The sequence below is a fragment of the Equus quagga genome, chromosome 7 (assembly GCF_021613505.1).
Source record: "Equus quagga isolate Etosha38 chromosome 7, UCLA_HA_Equagga_1.0, whole genome shotgun sequence".
Taxonomy (NCBI): Eukaryota; Metazoa; Chordata; class Mammalia; order Perissodactyla; family Equidae; genus Equus; species Equus quagga.
In genome coordinates, this window is record NC_060273.1 from 16,595,789 (window position 1) to 16,618,135 (window position 22,347).

Genomic DNA, 22,347 nt, shown 5'->3' on the forward strand with positions numbered 1-22,347 from the left:
CAATGTCATGCTGTTTTGATCACTGTGGCTTTGTAGTACATATTGAAGTCAGGGATTGTGATGCCTCCAGCTTTGTTCTTTTTTCTCAGGATTGCTTTAGCAATTCGGGGTCTTTGGTTGCCCCAAATGAATTTTAGGATTCTTTGTTCTAATTCTTTAAAGAATGTCATTGGGATTCTGATTGGGATGGCATTGAATCTGTAGATTGCTTTAGGTAGAACGGACATTTTAACTATGTTTATTCTACCAATCCATGTGCATGGAATCTCTTTCCATCTCTTTATGTCATCATCTATTTCTTTCAATAATGTCTTGTAATTTTCATCGTATAAGTCCTTCACTTCCTTAGTTAAATTTATTCCTAGGTACTTTATTCTTTTTGTTGCGATTATAAATGGAATTGTATTCTTGAGTTCTCCTTCTGTAAGTTAATTATTAGAGTACAAAAATGCAACTGATTTTGTAAGTTGATTTTGTACCCACAACTTTACTGTGGTTGTTAATTATTTTTAATAGTTTTCCAATGGATTCTTTAGGGTTTTCTATATATAAGATCATGTCATCTGCAAACAGCAAGAGTCTCACTTTTTCACTCCTTGTTTGGATTCCTCTTATTCCTTTCTCTTGCCTAATTGCTCTGGCCAAATCCTCCAGTACTATGTTAAATAAGAGTGGTGATAGAGGGCATCCTTGTCTTGTTCCTGTTCTCAGAGGCATGGTGTTCAGTTTTTCCCCATTGAGTATGATGTTGGCTGTGGGTTTGTCATATATGGCCTTTATTATGTTGAGGTAATTTCCTTCTATCCCTATTTTGTCAAGAATTTTTATCATAAACGGCTGTTGGACCTTGTCACATGCTTTCTCTGCATTTGTTGAAATGATCATATGGTTTTTATTCCTCATTTTGTTAATGTGGTGTATCACATTGACTGATTTGTGGAGGTTGAACCATCCCTGTGTCCCTGGTATAAATCCCACTTGATCATGATGTATGATATTTTTGATGCATTGCTATATTTGGGTTGCCAGTGTTTTGTTGAGGATTTTGCATCTGTGTTTATCAGCAATATTGGCCTGTAGTTTTCCTTTTTTGTGTTATCCTTGTAAGGCTTTGGTATCAGAGTGATGTTGGCCTTGTAGAATGTGTTAGGAAGCGTTCCATCTTCCCTAATTTTTTGGAATAGCTTGAGAAGGATAGGTATTAAATCCTCTCTGAAAGTTTGGTAGAATTCCCCAGGGAAGCCATCTGGTCCTGGGCTTTTATTCTTTAGGATGCTTTTGATTGCTGTTTCAATCTCTTTACTTGTGATTGCTCTGTTCAGATTATCTGTTTCTTCTTGATTCAGCTGTGGGAGGTTGTAAGAGTCTAAGAATTTATCCATTTCCTCTAGATTGTCCATTTTGTTGGCATATAATTTTTCGTAATATTCTCTTATAATCTGTTGTATTTCTGTGGTATCTGTTGTTATTTCTCCTCTTTCATTTCTAATTTTATTTGTCTGAGCTTTCTCTCTTTTTTTCTTTGTAAGTCTGGCTGGGGGTTTGTCAATTTTAGTTATCTTCTCAAAGAACCACCTCTTTGTTTCATTGATCCTTTCTACTGCCTTTTTCGTTTCAATAGCATTTATTTCTGCTGTGATTTTTATTATTTCTCTCCTTCTGCTGACGTTGGGCTTTATTTGTTCTTCTGTTTCTAATTCAGTTAGCGTAGTTTGAGATTGCTTATTTGGGACTTTTCTTGTTTGTTAAGGTGACCCTGTATTGTGATGAATTTCCCTCTTACTATGGCTTTTGCTGCATCTAATAGAGTTGGTATGGTATGTTTTAATTTTCATTTTTCTCCAGATATTTTTTGATTTCTCCTTTAATTTTTTCAGTGATCCATTGCTTGTTCAATAGCATGTTGATTAATCTCCACATCTTTGTCCCTTTCTCAGCTTTTTTCTTGTAATTAATTTCTAGCTTTATAGCATTGTGATTGGAAAAGATACTTGTTATTATTTCAATCTTCTTAAATTTATTGAGGCTTTCCTTGTTTCCCGACATATGGTCTATCCTTGAGAATGTTCCATGCACGCTTGAGAAGAATATGTTTCTGCTGTTTTGGGATGGAGTGTTCTGTATATGTCTATTAAGTCCAGCTGGTTTAGCTTTTCATTTAATTCCACTGTTTCCTTGTTGGTTTTCTGTCTGGATGATCTATCCATTGATGTGAGTGGAGTGTTGAGATCCCCTACTATTATTGTGTTATTATTAATATCTTCTTTTAGGTTTGTTACTTTGGTGCTCCTGTAGGTGCATAGATATTTATAAGTGTTATTTCTTCTTGATGGAGTGTCCCTTTGATCATTATATACTGCCCCTCTTTGTCTCTCTTTACCTGTCTTATCTCGAAGTCTACTTTGTCTAAGTATTGCAACACCTGCTTTCTTTTGGTTGCCATTAGCTTGGAGTATCGTCTTCCATCCCTTCACTCTGAGCCTGTTTTTGTCATTGGAGCTGAGATGTGTTTCCTGGAGGCAGCGTATTGTTGGGTCTTGTCCTTTAATCCATTTTGCCGCTCTGTGTCTTTTTATTGGAGAATTCAATCCATTTATGTTTAGGGTGATTATTGATATATGAGGGCTTAACGCTGCCATTTTATCACTCATTTTCTGGTTCTCCTGCATTTCCTTTGTTTCTCATCCTGTGTATTTTGGTCTAGCAATCGAGTTATGTAGTTCTTTATGTTGTGTTTTTTTGTTTTCTCCTTATTTATTGTTTGCATCTCTGTTCTGCTTTTTTGTTTAGTGGTTACCATGAAGTTTGTATTCAAAATCTTGTGGATAAGATAGTCCATTTTCCGATGGCCTCTTATTTCGTTAGACAAAACCAATTCAGTCCCTCTCCTCTTCCCCTCCTAAGTTGTTTTTCTCAAATCTTACTCTGTCTTGTGTTATGAGTTTGTCGTTAAAATGACAAGATTACCTTTGTTTTTGGTGTTTTCCTTCCCTTTGTCTTTAATGCTATACTTGAGTATTTGCTATCCTGCTCTGATTCTATTTATCTCCTTACTCTGTGCTTTGTAACCCCTTTCTCCCTTTTTTTTAAGGCATGAGGGCCTTCTTGAGGATTTCTTGTAGGGGGTGTCTCATGGCTATGAACTCCTTTAGCTTTTGTTTGCCTGGGATAGTTTTTATTTCTGCATCATATCTGAGGGATATTTTTGCTGGATAGAGTATTCTTGGCTAAAAATTTTTGTCTTTCAAAAATTTGAATTGCCATTCCCGTCTCTCCTAGCCTGTAAGGTTTCTTCAGAGAAATCCACTGAAAGCCTGATAGAGGTTCCTTTGTGGGTTATTTTCTTCTGACTTCCTGCCCTTAGTATTCTTTCTTTGTCATTCAGCCATGCCAGTTTCACTGCTATATGCCGTGCTGTAGGTCTTTTTATATTGTCGTATTCAGGAGATCTGATAGCTTCGTCCACATGGATTTCCATCTCCTTCCCTGGTTTGGGAAGTTCTCTGCTATTATTTGTTTGAACAAGCTTTCTGCTCCCTTCTCCTTCTCTTCTTCTGGAACACCTATAATTCTTATGCTGCATTTCCTAATTAAGTCAATATTTCTCAGAAACTTACTTCATTTCTTTTTAGTCTTAGTTCTCTCTCCTCCTCTATCTGGAGCATTTCAACATGTCTGTCCTCAATTATGCTGATTTGCTCCTCTATGATGTCTGCTTGAGCGTTCAGCCTATCTTTTTTTAAAATTTATTTTTATTGAGATATAATTGACATATAACACTGTATAAGTTTAAGATGTACAACATCTTGATTTGATACTTATATATTGCAATATGATTACCACCATGCTGTTAGCTAACACCTCTGTCACATAATTATAATTTCTTTTTTGTGATGAGAACAGTTAAGATCTAGCCTCTCAGCAGTTTTGAAGTTTTAATGCAGTATTGTTGTCTGTAATCACTATGCTGTGCGTTAGTGTCTGCCTTGCCATGCCAGTCACCCTTCCTCTTAGACACCACTGGAGGGGTGCATTTTCAAATGAGAAAGGCCTTTTGATTCAGAGCAAGAAGGTTTCTTACTGCAAAGGAGCTTAGCAAGCCTCCCGAATTAGCATTTCCCAGGGAGGACTCTCCAGGTCCCTCAGAAGCATACCAGGGGTAGATAATGCTTAACACTTCTCAAAAAAAAAACCCAGTTGATTCTTCCTGACTCCTCCACCCCCAGAATGCCTGGACATCTGTATTTTTAAGGCATCCCTGGTTTTTCTAATGTGCAGTGTGGATTGAGAACTAAAACCCTAAAGGCTCCCATACCTCACCATCCTCCAGATTGCATGTTATCCTTTTATGACTTCTCTCCCCCTTCAGTTTCAATGGTCACAATGCTTTGATTTCACTGGATCAGAACTGTAGATGAGCTGATGGGAAGGAAGAGAGCAAGGCCTCTCCCAGCACTACTGGGCCCCTGTGAGTCCCAGCAGCTTGGTGTTACATGAGCTGATTGCATTAGATCCTGCTAGAGGTTGTTGGACTGAGATAAGGAGTGAAGCCAGGGGACCTGGGAGAAACTCAGTTACATGTGGCCAATTTTCAGAGTTTTTGACTGAAGTAGCTGTAGACAGGGATGAACAGCAAAATGGGAATCAAGGTCCCACTTGATTAGGAGCTAGACACACCTCCCAGTGCAGAGCTAGTGGTGAAAGGTAGAGGAGAGGATGTGTCCTAGCCCCAGTCTAACCACCCAGATATAGGCTTGGAGGAATTGAAAACAGAGAGACCAGACCTGTTGCAGAGGGCAGACCCTTATCAATTTGCTTGCCACGGTGGCCCAGGAGGAAAAGTGCCATCCACAGAGGCTGGCCTTTAAGGCACAGGAACCTTAACTACTAGTAAAATCTGGCCCAGTAAATGTATAGGCAGAGGTTCCAAAACTTTCTTGATTCTCAGTGCCTTCTATGTCTGAGTACTTTTTTCATGGTTCCCTTCCATAGAACCAAAAGAAATACCACATAGCTTTGTTTATGAAGTAATGAGGTTCAGACCAAAAGAAATACCTCATATAGCTTTGTTTATGAAGTAATAAGGTTCAAACAACTTAATAAGTGTTTATGTCCCTGTCAAGTAAACAATTGTTTGAAAAACAAATACATATAAATTGAAAGAAAAAACATTTGTATCTCAGTTTTAAATAATCACAATTATTTGCTATGAGTTTGTAGCAGTGCTCTGGGGCACCTCAGCACACAGTTTGGGAACCGTGGGTCTAGGCCTACCCAGTCAGATTAGCAGCTGATCCTACGTGAGGGAGAGCCGGGAAAGCAAGTGGACAGGGAAGTAGGAATACAGGGAAGGGGGCAGAACCCTTCCTCCCGCAACAGACACTGGTTGCAGGTCTGGGCTTCCACCGTATTTGATTTCTGCAAAGGAGGTAGAAAATAAATGTCTTTAAAAACATTTTCAGGGATGAAAATAGAAATTCCATCTCTTGTATAACTTGGAGTCATGTCCCACTGGGGTGGAGATCTGAGCTGTGAGACCTTTGGGAATCAACATGACAAGTGGAGGTCTTATGATTTTTGACAGGGTGGGGCATCTTTATTTGCAGGATACAAGCATCTTGTGTGCAGTCGATGACATTCAACTGCTACTCGATGATCATGTGATAAAGACCCAGACCATGTGTGGCTCCCCATTCGTCAAACCAATAGAAGCAGAATGCCGGGTAAGAGAAAATGAGGTTGGGTGTTTTATGATGTCCTATTAACTCTGGGTTTCTTGGAGGAGGGAGAAGGTTTTTAAGTTCATTTAACACAGAAACTCACTTTCTCCTGATTCGAAAAAAAACAACACAAGACTGAAAATAATAACCATCCAAGTAAGGGCATGGCATGCTGAGCCTTTGCAACAGTCTTCCAAAAGATGAGATGAGATGATTTGAATGCAGCAAATAAAAATACATTTGGAAAGTCTGTCATGGGCTATAGTAATCTAGAATGTAAATTACACAGAGTAGGGATTTTGCCTGCTTTGCTCATTGTTTGTGGAAGTGGCATAGGCTAAGGAGACAGATTCTGCAGCCAGACTGCCTGGGTTCAAATTTTGGTTCTGTACCTTATTAGTTAACCTTACACAAGTTACTTGAACTGTTGTGTCTCAATTTCTGCGTGTGTTGAGTTTTGTAATAATATCTCCCTTATAATCTGTTGGATTAAGTTGGTTTCACATACATACAGGGCTCAGATCATCACTTGTCACAGAGTAAGCATTGTAACTATTTATTATTATTATTATTATTATTATTATTATTAATCCATTAGAATGTAAGCTCCAAGAAGGCAAGGACTCTTGTTTTTTTCTCTCATTGCTATATGCACATTGCCTAGATCAGTGACCAGAATGCAGGGGGCACTCAATAAGTATTTGTTAAGCAAGTGAATGAATGAATAAATGAATGAATCCATCAGTGGGGCTGTGATGCAGAGTGGCAGGTTAATGATTCAAATATGAAATGCTAAATTTGCAGAAGTGGGAAGAAAAGCTAGTTCGTGTGCAGGAAATTTTGGATGCCTGGTTGAAATGCCAAGCCACCTGGCTGTACCTGGAACCGATCTTCAGTTCAGAGGACATCATAGCCCAGATGCCAGAAGAGGGCAGGAAGTTTGGCATCGTTGATGGTTACTGGAAATCACTCATGTCCCAAGCAGTAAGTTTTTATACCTTATCACATCTAGCCATCAAGAACATAGGATGCCGTACAGATATTTCTCATTGTGCAGCCTACCCATGTCCCTTAAAACTTGAAAGTAAACTAGATTTTTGCAAATTTGATATTTTAATGTATTTTTTCTAATTTTAAAAGTTATTATTAAAAATCCAAACATAGAAATATGTAATATAGAAAGTGGAGGCCTTTTGAAATCCCACCTCCCTAGAGGTAGCTGTTAGCAGTTTGTAGAATTCAGCTGTCGTTCCTGACAAGGTAGAAGACTTTGTGCATTACAGGAGGATGCAATGAAATGTTTATAGATTGAGAATCCTTTTGGAATTCAAATAATTATCCATGTTCAGTTACTCAGTTATTTAACAAATATTTATTTAGTACCCGTGATGACCCAGACATTGTGTTAGGAGTCAGAAAATACTGGAAGATGTAGAGAATATGATTTCTGCCTATACAGAATTCACTGTCTTGTGAGGAGACAGGCTTAGATAAATGCAAGCTGTAATAGAAGTATATGCAAACAGTTACTAGAATGCAGAAGAGTAATTTAGTTGCCTGAGAGTGTCCAGGTACACCTCCAAAGGGGGTGACATTGGAAACAAGCCCTGAAGGATGAGTTTGCTGGGTGGACATGGCAACCAGGGGCGTCTATTAAGAGATGATATCTTTTTCCTTTTTGAAGTCGTGTGCTCAAATTGGGGTGTGCTTATAAAGAATTTGTCTCAAGGGAATTTATCTGCCTGGGTGGTTTGCAGGAATGAGATAAGTGGGAATTTATATTGCCCAGCCAGTGGAGCCACTTTTCATGATATCCTGCTTCCTCGAACTTCTTATTAGTTAAGATTCTTTGGTTGCAGGTAACAGAAAACCATTGCAAGGTAGCTCAGACAAAAAGACCAAATGGGTGTCTCATGGAATCCAAGGGCAGAAAGTGCAGCCAAGCCTCACAAAGGATGGAGCCAGAACCCAGAAATCTCTCAGGGTTCAGAGTGTTCTTTCTATGCCTGCTTCTCTCTCTCTGCTGACTGGCTTACACTGCCACTCGGTCACATAATGGAAGATGATCCTCACCCAGCAGCAAAGCCCCCTCATTAAAGGGTCTAGCTCAGACTAGAATAGAATTTTATAGTTTGAATTCCAAAATCCAAGAATTTAAAATATAATTGGCTCAGTTGGTTTCAGATGCCCAACCCAGGCCCAGTCAACCATGGCTAGACAAACAGGGTCATGTTATATGAGCATTCACCATTGTGGAATTAGGAAGCAGTTAGCTGGGCAAGGGGCTTCATTAGTTGATGGGCTTGTCATATACTCATTACAATGACCGGTCTCAGAATCTGGGAACCCCATGATGATTCTCCCCTTTTTTGTTGGAACCTAGGTGAAAGATGCCAGGGTTCTGATGGCAGCAGACCAGCCACGGATGGCTGAGAAGCTTCAAGAAGCTAACCTTCTGTTGGAGGACATCCAGAAGGGGCTGAATGATTACTTGGAGAAGAAGAGACTTTTTTTCCCCAGGTATTCAGGATTGTCCTTTTGTTTGGAGTTGCCTTCTTGACCCATATATAGGTAGAATTACATTTTCATACTGAAAGTTGGCTTCTACCAATCTATTCCATAATCTTTATAGTTCTCCATTCCCCAAGAGACAGCTCTCAGAGGTAAGGCACATCATATTTATAGGGAGATTGAATGGACAGCAGTGGGAACCAAGTCCACACTTTGGCCAACCATCATGGCCACATACCCAATCAGAGGTGTATAGTAGTCATGATTAAGAACCTGGACTTTGGAGTTAAACAGACCTCAGTTCGAGTCCCAGCTCTCCCACTTATACAGCAAATCTGTCAGAGCCTCAGGTTCTCCACTGTAAAACAGAAATATGATAACAGCCCCTACCTCATGTGTTTGCTGTGCAGATCATGTGAGATAATGCATGTAAAGCATTTAGCACCTAGACTGTGTGTTTAAGAAATGTCAGCTAAATTTTTTTGCCATAAAATTTTTTAGTTTCTGGTAGGTATATTTATAAATATTTGATTCTTCTTTTCCACAAGAACCAATATTCTGTGTAGAAGTCAAGGTAGTTTTAGAGGGCTGGTTCTAGAAAAGAGAGTCCTCACTACTGATAATCTATCCATGTGTAGTTCGCCATGGATGGTCACTCCATGTCATTTGACTCTGATTAGGATGCAAGTTTGATCCCAATTTGTCTTTAAGAAAAGTACATTTTTGTGTTCCCTTATATGGAGATAAAGTTAGTCCCCTGCTTTCTACCAAAAAAAGAAATGTGATTTGTTTTGGATTCAGAAATGTCCTTGATATCTATTTAGTGCAGTATTGTCCATTGTCCAGACATAGAATTTTCTTCTGTGGTAGGAATGTTCTATATTTGTGCTGCAATACAGTAGCCATTAGCCACATGTGGTTAGATAGCACTTTAAATGTGGCTAGTATGACTGAGAAAGTGAATTTTAAATTTATTTAATATTAATTTTTTAATGTAAATAGCCACATGTGGCTAATGGCTTCAGTATTGGACAAACACACAGCACAAATAATGGAAGGAACCTCAATTTGGAAGCACAAAACCTAGGAAGAGGAAACTCCTAAGATTTGGGCTTCTAATCCTCTACCCACTGCTGTTACTCCTAATAAAAATGTGAATAATAGCCAACACTAAACAGCATTTACCATATGTCAGGATACTGGTCTGAGTGCTTTGCATGTATTAACTTATTAACCCTCACAATAATTCTATGAGGTTGGAAGCATTATTATCCCTGCTTTACAAAGGAGGAAACAATAACTTGCCAGAAAACACAAGAGTGGTAAATGGACAAGTTAGAATTCAAATCCAGGCAGTCTGGATAAGATACTCAGTTATTTAACCTCTCTGAGCTTCCTTTTCTCCCTAAGTTAAACACACACACACACAAACACTCACAAGACTATCTCAATATTCCTATATGCCTTTTTATAGAATAAAATTAAGCACTCTCAGTAAACACTTTGAAAATATTATTGATAGTTACATATTTTAAATTAATTGTTTTTGAAAATACAAAGTGCTGAATCATGATTTTAATTTTAAATTATACGAATATCTTGATTATTACTCTTCGGCCCTTGAGCCTTATTCACTATCACACATGATGGAGATAGAGGTAGTATAAATCCATAGAGATCACCTATTTGAAATTCACTTGGGAGTGGGAGAAATTGACATCCTTGTTAGATATTGGCCAGTCCGTGGGCCAACAAATAGTGATTGAGCTCTTCCTACCTGCCCAACACTACCGCTACAGTGTATTAGTTTGCTTTGCTGCATAACAAACCGCCCTAAAACTTAGAAGCTAAAAACAGCAACTGTTTATTTAGCTCACAATTCTGTGGGTTGGCAAACTGGACTGAGCTCATCAGGGATCATTCACGTGACTTCAGTCAGCTGGCAGTCAATGATCTCAATCGCTTGTCTGGTGGTTGGCTTCCTGTTGGCAGGGGCAGCCTAGATAGTTGGGCCATGTCTTTCATTCTCTGGAAGGCCAGCCTGGGATTATTCACATGGTGGTGGTCACAGCAAGAATGGAAGCTTCAAGGCCTCTTGATGTCTAGGCTTGGAACTTGCACAGGCTCATGTTTGCCACAGTCTGTTGGCCAAAGCAGGATACAGAGCCAGCCCAGGTCCGGGAGATGTGAACATAGACTCCACCCTTGAGGAGAGGAGCTGCAAATATTGTGGCCATTTTTGTAATCCACCACATAGTGTGAAGACCATAATCAGATGGTCAGTCCATTATGTAACTTTCAGCCTGGTTGCCACAGTAGAAGTTTGTCCCTTGAACATTTTCTGAAGATTTGTTGTTGTTACCTTGAGGGCCTGAGCAAGCAAATGAAGTTATCTTATTATCTCTAATTTTAAAACACTGGTAAAGGCCTCTGCATGTGAATAGGTTCATCATTAACACACATTTCTTATTTCACACCTGTAACATATTCTGTCCTACCTGGAGATAAGGAAAGACAAGGAGGTCTCCTCTCCTTCTGTTGCCCAGTGGTTCTCAACACTGACTGCACGTTAGAATCACCTGGGATTTTTAAAAGTACAAATCCGCAGACCCAACCCCAGATCAATTATATTAGAATCAGGGCAGTGGAATTTTGGCATTGGTATATTTTTATAAGCTCCACTGGTGATTCTAAAGTGTGGCCAAGGTTGAGAACCATGCTTCTGTTCAGATTTCTGTCAGAAGGTAGAACCCCCCCCACACACACAACCACATATACCAGCTTTCACCCCTTCATTTGCTCTGAGACAAAACTATCTCCAACCTCTATGCCCCAGACTAAAAGTGGCGAAAGGGAGTGGGCCTTAGAGAAGACTCTAGAACACAGCTGGTATTGACTGGGGTGTCATCTACCTGTTGGGAGTATCACTTTGTTGGAAAAAGAAGTTCTCAGAAAAGATTCTAGTTGCCATCTTCCTTTGCTTTGAAATAGGTTCTTCTTCCTATCAAATGATGAGCTGCTGGAGATCTTGTCAGAGACCAAAGACCCCCTCCGAGTGCAGCCCCACCTGAAGAAGTGCTTTGAGGGAATTGCCAAGCTGGAGTTTACAGGCAGTCTGGAGATTGTGGGCATGATCAGCTCAGAAAAAGAAACTGTTCCGTTCAAACAGAAAATCTATCCAACTCAAGCCAAAGTAACTCCCCTTAACCATTTTTGGTTCTTTTCTCCATAACAGAGCCAAACAGAGGGAGAGAAAACAGAAAGCATATTGATTAAGCATTTGGACTCTCTAGTTCCAGACTGTCTGGGTGTGTGACGCCTGTGTTCCACTTAATGACTCTGTGACTTTGGGAAGTTACTTGGTCTTTCCAAGTCTCAGTTTGCCCATCTCTAAGATGGGGGGTTCTACTGAAATCCGTGTGACACACTAAATTTGTGGAAGGATTTCAACCAAACTTGACGTGAAGGCAGTAGCAGGAATCAGATCCAAACAACCAATGCTGCTTAGATCTCCACAAGCAGAGCCCATTAAAAGTGATCCGCTCAGACGGACAGCTTGCTGGGGCAGGCGTTTTTAAAGGTCAATAAGGCACCATGGAAGTGATGCCATTTACCTCAGATTTTCATACATGTTTCCTTACATAGTGAGTGAAATGTAAATTACTTCCACTCCTGCCAAACGTGACAGCACCCCTGAGCAGTAATAGACAAGCACTCTTGGCCTCCTTTGTCAACTATTTTTATGACCCAGACCTATATTGCAACAGGCAGGAGTCACGTCACCAAACCAGACACAAGCTAGCTCGTGGGCACCTGAAGTCAAGAGCTACAGTTATCTGAAATTTTAAAACTGAATAATTTGCTGCACATTCGAATTACCTGTAGAGGTTTAAAAAAAATCCAAATACCTGGGTTGCATCCCATACCAATTAAATCAGAATGTCTGGGAGTGGCAGTCAGGCATCTGTATTTTTTAAAGATCTCCAGATAGTTCTAATGCACAGCCCAGTTTGGGAACCACTGCAATAATGCATGAATTAGAACTGTTCATTAGAAATGAGCAATTTATTTTATGAACTGAAACATAAATGTGTCATTTGCCTCCAGAGAAGTTATCTGCTTCAGAAAATGACATGAAAATAACGCATGTTAAAAATCTCCCAGCGCCCCTTTGACAAGACAGTCACTTCCTAGACTACAGTTAATAAATGTAAAGCAAATAGTTAAAGAATATTGGCTTGGAGGGATAGCAGACTTTTGGCCTTCCTCCAGCCCTGTCCAGAGAAAGCTGGCTCTGCCCGTGGTGCCTCCCTCTGGGCTTGGCTAACTATTGCTGCTTCTCTGTCTGTCTCACCCTCCAGGGCATGGTGGAAAAGTGGCTCCAGCAGGTGGAGCAGATGATGCTTGCCAGTATGCGGAAAGTTATTAGACTTGGGATTGAAGCGTATGTCGAGGTAAACGAGAATCAGAGAAGACATGCCAGGGTGTTGGTACAAGAATAAGAATTTTGGGGAGAAGTTTAAATGGATCAGTTCTAACTGCCCCTCTGTCTTCTCCCAAAACCTACCCCTCTGTGCTTCTCTCTCCTTTCCTTGTAAATCTTGGGGCATATACACGTTTCTGAATATGAAATGTTCGCAGTTAGAAGCAGATGACACACGCATAGCCAGTTAAGCCAGAACACTCTGGTTGCTGGGGGCCAGCCCTTCCTGTGAAATCAATTGATGGTAGGAGGTCTATTGAGAGAACCCCTTCCAATTAAGCATTCCCCTCCTGGGTTTTTCCTTTACATTACACATGACCTGAATGACGCAACTCTCAAAGCTTTGGGGGTTTGGGGGACAGGTATGACAGAAGGCCTAAGGGAAAAGAACCTGTGGAAATCACTCTTTAGCCAGCTCCTAGCAAGGTTAATGTTGGCAGACTAGATCTTTACTCTCCTCTACTTTAGGTGCCTTTTCTTCTCACTTTCAGGCCCCATCCCCATATCTAGGACCCCTTCCATCAAACAAGAGAACATTCAATTAACACCTTCCCACTAAAGTATGAGGTCAATAAAACATCAAGGAATCAGTGCCATTTAACTCAGATTTTCAAACACGTGGGCTTACATAATGAGTAAAATGTAAATTACTTCCATTCCTGCTGAACGTGACAGCACCCTCAAGTAGTAGTAAATGAGCACTCTTGGCCTCCATTGTTGACCGTTTTTTGCCACCCATACACATAAGTTGCAACAGCCAGGAGTCACGTGGACAAACCAGACACCAGCTAGCTCATAGATGCCCAAAGTCAACAACTACAGTTACCCGACCCTGAGATTCCCTCTCAGTAGTATTCACATTGTAAATGAAAGGCCAATCTTTTGTCCAATTATATATCTTAAATCAAAAACTATATTAAAGAAAAACAGCTACCTATATGAAATTATTTCATGCAATTGTGTCTATAGTAAGAGTCAGCAAACTTTTTCTATAAAGGGTCCCATAGTAAACGTTTTCAGCTCTGCAGGCCACACCTGTCACAGTTATTTATCTTGGCCTTTGTAGTGTAAAGGCAGCCATGGATGATATGTAAACAGTGAGGATGGCTGTGTTGCAATGCAACTTTGTTTACAAAAACATGCCCTTGGGCCATAATTTGGCAGATCTATGGTTGAAAAAACAAGTTAGGGGCAGGGTATGGCTAAGAAAATTGTGGCCCAGCACTGCAATATTATGTAGCCATCAAAAAGAGTAATTATGAATTCTCTCTGAACACCACCTTGATTATAACTATGTAAAATTCTTCATAAAACTCAGCGAGGAAGACATTAATCATCAGTAAGCCCAGACGTGTCAAGCCTAGTAGCCTCTGAGGGTGGGGAAGGGTTTTGTTTTTGTTGAGGGGGTGAGGTGGTGGGGGATGTTTTTAAGAAGTTAGTTTCAATCACACAAGATGAACTGACCCTGCACCATGCCTCACTGCACTTTCCCAGGTCCCTCGTAATCAGTGGGTCTTGCAGTGGCCTGGCCAGGTGGTTATCTGTGTCTCCTCCATCTTTTGGACCCAGGAGGTGTCCCAAGCCCTGGTAGAAAAGACCCTACCGGTAAGTGAGCCTGTCATGAAGCTTGTAGAGGAGATTCAAGCTTGAGTAGGATTTAGTTACATATAATTAGAATAACCATGTTTTCTAAACAAACAAAAAGAATCATGACATCCAACCCATGTCATCACAAAAACCAGGGTTCTCATGGGGACAGTGGGAAGGAGAACTTGGAATTGGGACTGTTCTGAGGTTCTGTAGTGTAAGACCTCTCACAGTCCTTCCCCAGCAGAAACTCTTGGCTGTAGGATTCTAAGTTTTATCAGCCTTAGCTTCCAGGGGTCAGCCTGGCAGAATTTCCACCAATTGGAATTTCCACCCCTTGTCTTCTTCCTTGGCTAAGAGAACATCTGGTCCTGTTTTCCTCTCCTCCTCCTCCAATGTTACCCACTTCTCCCACCTCCAGTCCAGCACAAACCCACCTTCAGCTCTTCCTTCAGATTTCTCTCGAGACCAGGTGTGCTCAAGTCCTGCTTGTCCTCAGATCCAGACACACATACTTCCAGTTAACTCGTGCCATTGAGAGTTCAAGATCTGGATGGACTTGGGTTCAAATCCTGATAGCTTCATCTGTTAGCTGTGTGACCATGGGCTAGTTACTTAACCTGAGTCTTGGTCTTCTTGTCTATAAAATGCAAGAATTGTAGCACCACATTATAGCTCTGTGGGAGGGTTAAGTGAGATGCTGGTAAATTTTTCAGTACTTAGATCCTAGGCTGTAAGCCCCACAGGGCAGAGGCCATGTCTGTGTTGCTCACTGTTATATCTCCAAGAGTGATTGCAGTGCTGAGCACATAGTAGGTGCTCATTAAATATTTATTGAACAAATGAAGAGTAACTCCATCCCCAACCTCTTTACCATGGTATAATTTCCCATGATTAGCTCATCAGACCTTCTGTTATTCCCCCTATAGATGATTGGCTGGGGACCAGAATATATTTTAATTTACTATATTTTGCTTTATACGTTAAAATTAGAACATTAGTATTTGACCAAGGTTGAAATTTATACAGATTTCATGTTGATAATTCCTAAAAGTGTATTGCACTTTACACTTGCAAACTATATCATTTCAAACTTTGGAAACACTGAAAAATTCTGACTTTTGTGACTGCATCTCCGTGCCCAGTTTTCCTACCCATAAAAGAGGAGACTGCTTCCACTCACACACCCAAGCCCTGGAGTGTATGCATGCTGAATGATGTTCCTCGGCATCCTAAAGGAAGGAATGTAGGACAGGATCACCATCCATCCATGTTTATTTAACAAATGTTTGTTTGGCATCTGTGTTTGGCTGTGCTGGGACTCTGCTACTAAACAAAGGGAATTAGAAGTGAATGAGAGTGACATGGTCCCCATCCTTATGGATTTGCAGTCTAGATGGGGAGAGAAAAAAATATCTTTTATAGAACTGTAGTAAGGGAAGTATAGGGATCCAGGAAGCATAGGGAGGAAGGAGAGAACTAAGAGAGGGGTTAGGATTGGGAAAGATTTCTCAGAAAAGTGGTGTCTAAGAGGAGACATAAAATATGAATAGGGATTAGCCAAGCAAAGAATGGGAGGAAGGATGTTCCAGAGAGGGAGACTAGAATATGCAAAAGTCTGAAGATGAGAAGCATAGTGCACTCTAGCAACTGAAGGCACTTTCATCCAGAAGGGCTGTGGAATGAACATGGTTAAGAGAGATGTGGGGAACAGCCCCATCACTAAGGGCTTAAGAGACAAACTGAGGGCAGTGGGGAGGCATTCAAAAGGCTTTTTTTGTTTTTTGCTATATGTCAGGGACTTTATTGTTAGTAACAAAAACAACCACCAGCATTTACTGGATTCTTTCTTCACGTTGTGCCAAGTGTTTTACATACAGTATCTCATTTAATCCTCAAAACAGCTTAAGAGGTAGCTGTCATTATTTAGATCTGATAGAACAGGAGACTGAGACTAAGAGGGTTAAAATCATTGCCCAGAACCACATAGCTAGCAAGTGGGGAAGGTGAGATTTGAACCTAGGGTGGTCTCACTTGTTTTCCTTTTTTAAATTCATTTTTATTTTTTAACTCTTTTTGTTGAAATAATGTCAGACTTGCAAGTAATGTTACAAAAACAATACAGAGAATTCCCATACACCTTTCATTCAGATTCCCCAATATTAACATCTTACCTAACCACAGTGTAATTATCCAAATCAGAAAACTAACATTGATGCAAGATACAATATTATCATCTAATCTATAGACCTTTTAAATTGGCTCATCTAAGTTTAGCCAGTTGCCCCACTAATGTCTTTTTGTCTGGTCCAAGATCTAATTCGGGATTACATGTTTACATGCATTTAGTTTTCACATATCCTGTGTCTCCTTTAATTTGAAAAAGTTTCAGATTTTTTTAAAAAAATTCTGATTTACTGTATAATTTATACACAGTAAAATTCACCCTCTTTCGTGTACAGTTCTGGGTTTGGACAAACACATACATATGTGTATCCACCATCACAATCAGGATATAGAACAGTTCCACACCCTCCAAAATTCCCTCCTGCCCTTTGTAGTTATCCCCTTGCCTTACGCCAAGCCTCTGGCAGCTACCATTCTGTTTTCTATCCCTGTAGTTTTGTTTTTTCCACAATATCATAAAATTCGAATCTTACAGTATCTAGCCTTTCAAATTTGGCTTCTTTCAGTTAGTGCAATGCATTTGAAATTCATCTAGAGGCTAATGCCTGGAGGTCAGGGAAGGGAGCTGGAGGGATGACATCCAGGAGTCTGCCATGGGCCATGGGGTGGTGGATGGTGCCATTTCCCAAGAAGGGATTACCAGAGGAATCCAATTTAACCAGTTGTCCCCTCCTATGCCCCTGCCAGGATTTTCTGAAAAAGAGCAATGATCAGATTGCAGAGATTGTCCAGCTGGTACGAGGGAAGCTGAGCAGCGGGGCTCGACTCACCCTCGGGGCCCTCACAGTCATTGATGTCCATGGTAAGCAAGGAGACTCCCTGGCAATACTGACTGTCCAGGAATAGCAGCCGGGCTCGCCAGTCTCCCTTCTCCCAGGTAGAGTGATTTAGGGTCTCTCTTCCCAATAGAGAGATACTTCTCCAACTGAGAGTAAGCTTGGGGAGGAAAGAGATAAGCCAATGCTTCTGAGTATTTCCACCTTATATTTTCCCCACCACCCCCAACTTTTTTCCAGGAACCCTCCAAGCAGGGCTCTTACTGAGACAGTGATGGCCAAGACCATTTCTGAGATTCACCAAGTTGGAGTGATTTTTTTGCACTGATCATAGCTAATATTTTTGAATACTCACCAGGTGCCAAACTTTGTGCTCAGTGCTTGACATACGTTATCTCATTTTTATATGCATTTCACAGATTGAGAACCAGAGGCTTAGAGGGGTGTATAACTTGCTGAGAGGTAGTACACAGAGAATAAGTAGCAGAGGCTCTTTTGTAATTTGAACCTAGGTCTGTCTGATCCCAAACCCAAGAGACTGAAAATGGGCGGTGACTCAGGGAGGGAGTGGGTGAGAGATGATGCCTTCCAGCTCTTCATGAAAAAAAGAAAAGAAGAAGAGGAAGAGGAAGAACTGGAGTCTTTATATAAAACAAACCACCCCCACACCCTCACTCCATTATTACCAAGGAAACTAGGGCTGGACCAGGCTGGTTGCCTGGGAACAGTGTCTTTCCTCCTCACACACCCAGCATCCTACTGGCATTTCATGGCATCTTGTTCTCCTTAAGGTGGATGCGCATTTCAATCTGATTTCATTTAGATAGACTAGCATAAAATCAGGGAGAGAGAAGGGAGAATGTGATCTTCAGCTGGCCACATACCCACTCCAGGCAGGAGTAATAATAAGTGCAGATGTTACTGCTCCGTGTACCCCAGAGTAGTTGGGTTCACACACACACACACACACTCATGCATCAACACATGCACACACACACTGTATAGCAAAGGCATCTCCAACTCAGTCCTTTGAGATTCACCTTCTTCTTGGGTCTCTCACACAGACCCCTCCTCCTGCTGCCGCTCTGGGTTCTCTCAAGAACCTTTGGGGAATTAAATTCCTTGGGAAGGATGGAAGAGCTATTGGTGTAATCTTCTTCAAGGGCTCTTCTCTGCAGGGTTTTGGATTTTACTGTAATAAAGATTTCTTTCACGCAGAGGCAATGGACTTACGGAAGTGTCCCTTGGCAAAATTATGCTTTTGGGATCCTAATTTCAAGCTGCTGAGGTAGTTCTGAGATCTTAATAGCTCTCTCCCTGAGTTACCTAAAAAATAATAATTCTTGTAAATCTTTGCCCACTCTTCAACTTCAGGGCTCCTGTCACTGTGAGAAAATTAAATTAGGTTCATAATTCTATGAGAAAACCCAGAGCTATATCTCTCAGCTGGTTTCTCAGGCTCCCAGATGGAAAGAATACAACCAACCATGGATTCATGGGACCCCTTCCCTTGCCAGTTCCATCAGGCCAAGCTGATTATATTCTCCTAGGATAGCCTAGGGCTTGGAACAGAGCCCAAAGGGTTATGTTGGGGTTATGGCAACATTTGGGGTAACTACATATTGCAAAACCCTCTAGTCAATCCCCCAAGAATTTGGGAATAATAACAGTAGCTAATACTTATATAATGTTTTTATATGCCAGGCACAGTTCTATCTGTCTATCTATCTGTGTATATGGATATCTATATAGATCTTATATATGTGTATATGTATATGTGTATATATATTTGTATATGTACATTTAATCCTCATAGTAACCCAATAAGGTAGGTACTATGTTATCCTCGTTTTGTAGATTATGCAGCTGAAGGACAGAAAGATTGAGTAACTTGCCTGAAGTCACACAGCTAGTTAATGGCAGAACCAGAATTTGGATCCAGGCAGTTCGATTTCAGAGTTTGCACTTTTAATGCCTCTCCGGTACTGCCTGAGAGCAGACAATGCAAGTAGATTCTCCGCCTGGCTCCTTGGGAGAAGCAAAGACCAGCTTCTGAAAGATATGGCTGCCTGCAAGTTGGGGGTGGTCAAGGAGGGTAGTTAAACCTAAAATTGTTTGGAGAGTGAGAGGTGGCCTTCTGACATCCTCAGACCTCTTCTCTGGAGGCTGTGGAGATGGGAGGATGCATGGGTGTGTTTGTGTGTGTGTGTCCCAACAGCTCGTGATGTGGTGGCCAAGTTATCTGCGGACGGTGTCTGTGATCTGAATGATTTCCAGTGGATCTCCCAGCTGCGCTACTACTGGGAGGCAAAGGATGTGCAGGTGCAGATGATTACTACACAAGCCTTGTATGGCTATGAGTACCTGGGAAACTCCCCCCGGCTGGTGATTACGCCCCTCACTGACCGCTGCTACAGGTAAACTCCAGGGCTCCCCCAGACCTGATGGGTGAATAGAGAACTCCAGAAGGAAAACCTCCTGGGGAAGAAGATAGGTGCATCTTGAGTTGGCTGCCTTTACCCTCTTCATTTCAAATTCTCAGATTTTAGAATTGCCCTTAGTCACCATGGTCCTACAGATGGGCATGGAAACTAGGCCTTAGGCAAGAAATGAGAACGCAGTAGGAGTCCTAATGCAAATTAATGCAGTCAAGCCAGCAAGCAGAACATTGGTGCCTGTCATTGAAAATGGCACGGTACTTAGAAAGCTCTCCAATGGCAGGAATCAAGATGGTGCCTGGAAATCCCAGGCCAAGAGAGAGAAAAGGGGCCAGGTGAGGGAGCCAGGTGACAGACTCAGACAAGGAGTCTGGAAACTCTGCCAGCCAGTCTGATGGATAGATACAGTCGTTCTGTACTCAGCAAAGTACTCTGTCACTTTCCTTGAAATTCATAACATTAAAAATCTGAACATTGTGAACTTGTCAATTTTGTGATGTTTAGATTTTCTTTGACTTTATATATTCTTTACAGTGGAATATTTTTTCAATTGTGAAGATAATACTTGAGTATTTCTCCTTCCAAAGACCTCAATCACTTGTTTTCTATGTTCTGTGATTGCTGTTCACTTATTCATTTATTCCTCTCATTATTCAACAACCATTTCTTAAACTTTCCTGTGCGCCATGCATGACCTCCAGGAACCCTCAATCTAATGGGGTGGGGGAGGTGACATACTCAGATGATTACAAGATAATATGTTAACTGAAATTAAAGAGGCTCATACAAGGGCCTGTGGAACCACAGTTAACACGTCATTCATTTCCAACATTTATCTTGCCCCTGCCACATGCCAGGCACTATATTAGTTTGCTGGGAATATGGAACTGAATCAAATACGGATCCTGAACTCAAGAGTTCTTAATCTAGTGAGAGATTTTATTTTCACCATTCCATTAGCATTGGTGATCTTTGGAATGTAGAGTTTATGAGGATTTTTACTTTCATTTGATTCATTTATGTGTGTATATATTCATTTATTCGTTCAGTCATTCATTCAAAGCAATGCTTATGAGTGCCACCCATGCACCAGGCACTGTGCCAGGCTCTGAGTTTACAATGCTGAGTAAAACAGAATTTTTTTTACAGTGATGCTGTGTTGGTATATAATCAGGGAAAAATTTTCGACTATTTGTATGAATCAAAATAAAATAAACCAAAAGCCAGTTTCTTTCCCGTGTCTTCAGACTCAGGCGCTGAGTTTTTATTTTTCTCCCCCATAGGACACTGATGGGGGCTTTGAAGCTAAACCTTGGGGGAGCTCCGGAGGGTCCAGCTGGGACAGGCAAGACAGAAACCACCAAAGATCTGGCCAAAGCTTTGGCCAAGCAGGTAGGGAAATGCTGTCCATCCTTATCCTCTCCTCCACCCCTCTCTGGACCCCTGTCCAGGGAAGTTGGCATGAAGTTCAAGAAGGTTTAGTGTAACAGGCAGGGTGGGGCCCCAGCTCCTTCAGTGAACAGGAAACGAGGAGCCCCACCCCTGTTTCACAGTGCAGAGTAATCCGGATATGAGAGAACCCATCCTGAATGGTGCCCACATCCTCCCTCTCTCTAGTGTGTGGTCTTCAACTGCTCAGATGGTCTGGATTACAAAGCCATGGGAAAGTTCTTCAAGGGGCTGGCCCAGGCTGGAGCATGGGCCTGCTTTGATGAGTTCAACCGGATTGAGGTAACCTTGCTACTAGGCCACAGAACAGAGGGTTAGGCATGCAGGGGCCTTTTTCTGGGCTCGCAGCTCCCCAATGACAGGGTCTTATCTTTCTTCTACAGCCTCTTGCAAAGAGTATGTACTCAATGAACTAAACAAAAATTTCCCCAAGGAGACAAAATGCATATTTTATACACATATACACTCTCATCATATTCACTTATTCAATTGCTCATTCAAAAATTTATTGAGCAGCAGTTACATTCAGATACTCTTCATATGTTCATGATACAAAGATGAGTAAGAAATGTTTTTGCCTTCTAAACTGTTACAGTCTAATAAAGGGAAACAGAATATGACAGAAATCCAAGGTAGTGGTACAAAAGATGCTTCACAAAAGAGAACATGATTAATTCTATTTGGGTGGGAAATTTAGGTCAGGAAATGTAAATGTGCAATTTGAACCAATAAACACTGTTGGGATACCTACTACAGGTCAAGCATTATGGTAGGTGCTGGAACAAAGACAAAATACTATGGAAAATACACACACACACATGCGTGCACCAATTTTCTTTTTCTTTACCAAAACCCTAAGTTGTGCTCCTAATTTTGAAGGTGAAGGTCTGGTTCTCAGGTTATTGTGTTTCTTTCTTTGCTAAGTGCAAGAGACTCTGGTAGCATGGGGTGAGTGGCTGACAGAAACAGGAACCCACATCAGCCATCCATTCTCACCCCAGGTGGAAGTGCTGTCTGTGGTAGCTCAGCAGATTCTCAGCATTCAACAAGCCATTATCCGGAAGCTAAAGATGTTCATCTTTGAAGGCACCGAGCTCTCTCTGAACCCAACCTGTGCTGTCTTCATCACCATGAACCCTGGGTATGCTGGCAGGGCTGAGCTGCCAGATAATCTCAAGGTAAACAGCAGAGTGTAT

General features: G+C 41.2%; 1 protein-coding gene across 10 annotated transcripts in view; it reads left to right on the forward strand.

Moving 5' to 3' along the window:
- The window catches only part of DNAH3 (dynein axonemal heavy chain 3), a 167,119-nt gene that overhangs the window by 63,721 nt on the left and 81,051 nt on the right, over positions 1-22,347 (forward strand). For 9 of the 10 annotated variants that reach the window (XR_006889553.1, XM_046668395.1, XM_046668400.1 and 6 more), the window contains 11 exons: positions 5,607-5,723; positions 6,525-6,704; positions 8,104-8,240; positions 11,223-11,424; positions 12,593-12,685; positions 14,209-14,319; positions 17,176-17,290; positions 19,483-19,681; positions 20,986-21,094; positions 21,320-21,433; positions 22,153-22,329. Coding sequence is in view for 9 of the 10 variants with exons in the window: in XM_046668395.1 (XP_046524351.1) it covers positions 5,607-5,723; positions 6,525-6,704; positions 8,104-8,240; positions 11,223-11,424; positions 12,593-12,685; positions 14,209-14,319; positions 17,176-17,290; positions 19,483-19,681; positions 20,986-21,094; positions 21,320-21,433; positions 22,153-22,329 (1,554 nt within the window). In the remaining variant the exon portion in view is untranslated. The remainder of the gene's footprint in view (positions 1-5,606; positions 5,724-6,524; positions 6,705-8,103; positions 8,241-11,222; positions 11,425-12,592; positions 12,686-14,208; positions 14,320-17,175; positions 17,291-19,482; positions 19,682-20,985; positions 21,095-21,319; positions 21,434-22,152; positions 22,330-22,347) is intronic. The other variant, XM_046668396.1, reaches the window with a different exon arrangement.